Consider the following 2,733-nt stretch of genomic DNA (forward strand, 5'->3'; position numbering starts at 1 on the left):
CAGTGTTACGCTACCCTAGACTAATCGTGAACAGTGTAGGCATATTTCCTACTACTGACGGCGAAAGTTCGACACAGTAAATGCCATATTTTCTTAATTTAACTTACGAAACCGTAGAGAGTTCCGCCCTGGCGTTTGACGGCGTAGACGACATCCATAGCAGTGACCGTCTTCCTCTTGGCTGTCGCGGATAACGTTCTCGAGGAAGACTTGTCTACAATGTCGACATACCAGATTCCAGCACCCCCACCCATGTCTTTGAAAGGGGACGTGGTGGAGAACTGGAAGGATTTTGAGAACTCGTGGCATTACTATACTATTGCCACCGATCTGCAGTTAAAATTGAAAAACGATGATGGAACAGATAACACTAAGGGAATGGAGAAAGTTGCTGCAACGCTTTGTATTGTCATGGGACCCGAGTGCAAAAAAGTTATGAATTCTCTTCCTTCGCTGACTGAACAAGACAAGAAGAATCCTGCTAGAATCATTGAAGAGTTGCAGAAGCAGTTCGTGCCCCAGAGACACGTTCTGTATGAACGGTTTCTCTTCCACTCCGCCACGCAGAGGAGCAACGAATCAGTGGATGAGTATGTGCTCCGTCTTCGTCAGCTGAGTGAGTCATGTGAATTCGGCACAGTGAAAGACTCACTCATCCGTGACAGGACTGTTGTAGGTACAACGGATGAAGCAGGGAGAGAACGACTACTCCGAGAACGGCCAGTCCCGGACCTCGACAAAGTGATCCAAAGCCTCAAAGCAGCGGAAATCTCCAGATTGCACAAACAAGTAATTGCAGGTAAAGTGGAAGCTACAGTTGAGTACACAAACAAGCGGAAAGGTGCCAGTACATCTTCAACGAAGAAACTTGTGCACAATAGAAACCTACACAAAGATGTACGCAAACCACCGAAACCGAAACAGACAGGAAAGAAGAGAGGTGAATCTCCTTTCAAAGCGTCTGGGTTTAGCCCACCTAGGTGTAGATGGTGTGGGAACACAGATGGACATTTCAGGAAAAACTGCCCAGCCAGAAATTCCAAATGTCACATATGCGCACATGTCGGCCATTATGCTTCGGCTTGCCTAAAGTCAAAATCTATTCATGAAATAGATGAGGATGATTGCGATGAACTTGTAGACAATTCATTTATGTTAGGGGAAGTCAAATCTGCTAGTGAGAATTTTTGGTCAGTTGATGTGACAATAGATAGGAAAGTGACTAACTTTAAACTTGATTGTGGATCCAAAGTGACAATTGTTAGTGACAAAACACCTTGGCTTAAGGAGTGTAATCTCACAAAAGCAGATAGTGACTTCCGAGGACCAGGGGAAGTGAATCTCAATCACCTTATTAAAGGGAAAATTGTAGATGCTGTACTTGAATTAGGTGGTAGGAGACATATAGAAAATGTGTATGTTATGACAGGTCAGAGTAATAATCTTTTGTCGAAATCAGCTATAGAAGCTCTGAAACTCCTTAAACCTGCTAAAGAGGTGTATAACATAGACAAGGCAGTGAACTTCAAGGAAGAATTTCCCAAGCTCTTCAACGGACTGGGGTTACTCAAATCTACATACAGAATTTCTTTGCACGAAGATGCTACTCCTCATTGCCTGTATACCCCAAGACGGGTACCCCATCCTCTGCTACCAAAAGTAAAGAAGAAACTACAGTCCATGGTCCACCAAAAAGTCATTTCCCCTGTAACTGTACCTACAGAGTGGTGCTCAGGGATGGTTAACGTTGTTAAACCCAATGGTGATGTGAGAATTTGTGTGGATCTGACACCTCTGAATAAAGCCGTGAAGAGGGAAGTACACCCTATGGCCAGTGTAGACGAGAATCTTGCCAAGTTAAGAGGTAGTAAAGTTTTTACGAAACTTGATGCCAACTCTGGATTCTGGCAGATACCACTTGATGAAGAATCAAGGTTGCTGACAACCTTTGCGACTCCATTTGGGCGTTATTGCTTCAATCGTTTGCCTTTCGGCATTAGCTCCGCCCCAGAAATCTTCCAAAGGACCATGTCTACCATACTGGAAGGTTTAGGAGTTGTTTGACACATGGATGATATCCTCATCCATGGGCCCACACAGGAGATTCATGACAATCGAGTTCGAGAAGTGTTATGTCGACTACAGGGAGCAGGAATCACCCTAAACGACAAATGCGAGTTTTCAAAAGGACACATGAAATTCCTGGGCCACATCATTTCAGAGAAAGGCATTGAAGCAGATCCAGGAAAAACCAAAGCTGTCCAAGATTTCCCAAGACCAAGGAATGTAACTGAACTGCAAAGGTTCAACGGTATGGTAAATCAGCTTGCCAAGTTCATTCCTGACCTAGCCAATGTAAATGAACCACTTCGCCAGCTTCTAAGGAAGAGTCAACAATGGTTCTGGGACCAACCACAAGAAACTGCATTTCAAACAATCAAACAGAAACTTGTGTCCATTACGACCCAAACAAGGAATGCATTGTTGCTGCAGATGCTTGTCAAGACGGCCTTGGCGCTGTTCTTATACAAATGGATGACACAGGGCACCGTCGTCCTATTGCTTATGCTTCAAGATCACTCAGTGACACTGAGAAGAGGTATGCAGTTATTGAAAAAGAGGCTTTAGCAGCTACTTGGGCTTGTGAAAAGTTTAAGGACTACGTTTTAGGAACAGTCTTCAAGCTTGAAACAGATCACCGCCCTTTAGTGCCTTTGCTCTCAAGTACTGATT

General features: G+C 44.2%; 1 protein-coding gene across 1 annotated transcript; it reads left to right on the forward strand.

Annotated features, from left to right (window-relative positions):
- The first annotated feature begins 252 nt into the window (after positions 1-252).
- LOC143023540 (uncharacterized) lies at positions 253-2,064 on the forward strand. Its single transcript, XM_076182095.1, has one exon. It carries the CDS (start codon positions 253-255, stop codon positions 2,062-2,064), a length of 1,812 nt encoding a protein of 603 aa, XP_076038210.1.
- The last annotated feature ends 669 nt before the right edge of the window (positions 2,065-2,733 follow it).

Source organism: Oratosquilla oratoria, unplaced genomic scaffold, assembly GCF_046742065.1.
Source record: "Oratosquilla oratoria isolate Oo_2021 unplaced genomic scaffold, ASM4674206v1 SCAFFOLD50, whole genome shotgun sequence".
NCBI lineage: Eukaryota > Metazoa > Arthropoda > Malacostraca > Stomatopoda > Squillidae > Oratosquilla > Oratosquilla oratoria.

Coding starts and splice junctions, on each gene's coding strand:
- LOC143023540 (XM_076182095.1), top strand. CDS start 253: ATGTCTTTGAAAGGGGACGTGGTGGAGAACTGGAAGGATTTTGAGAAC.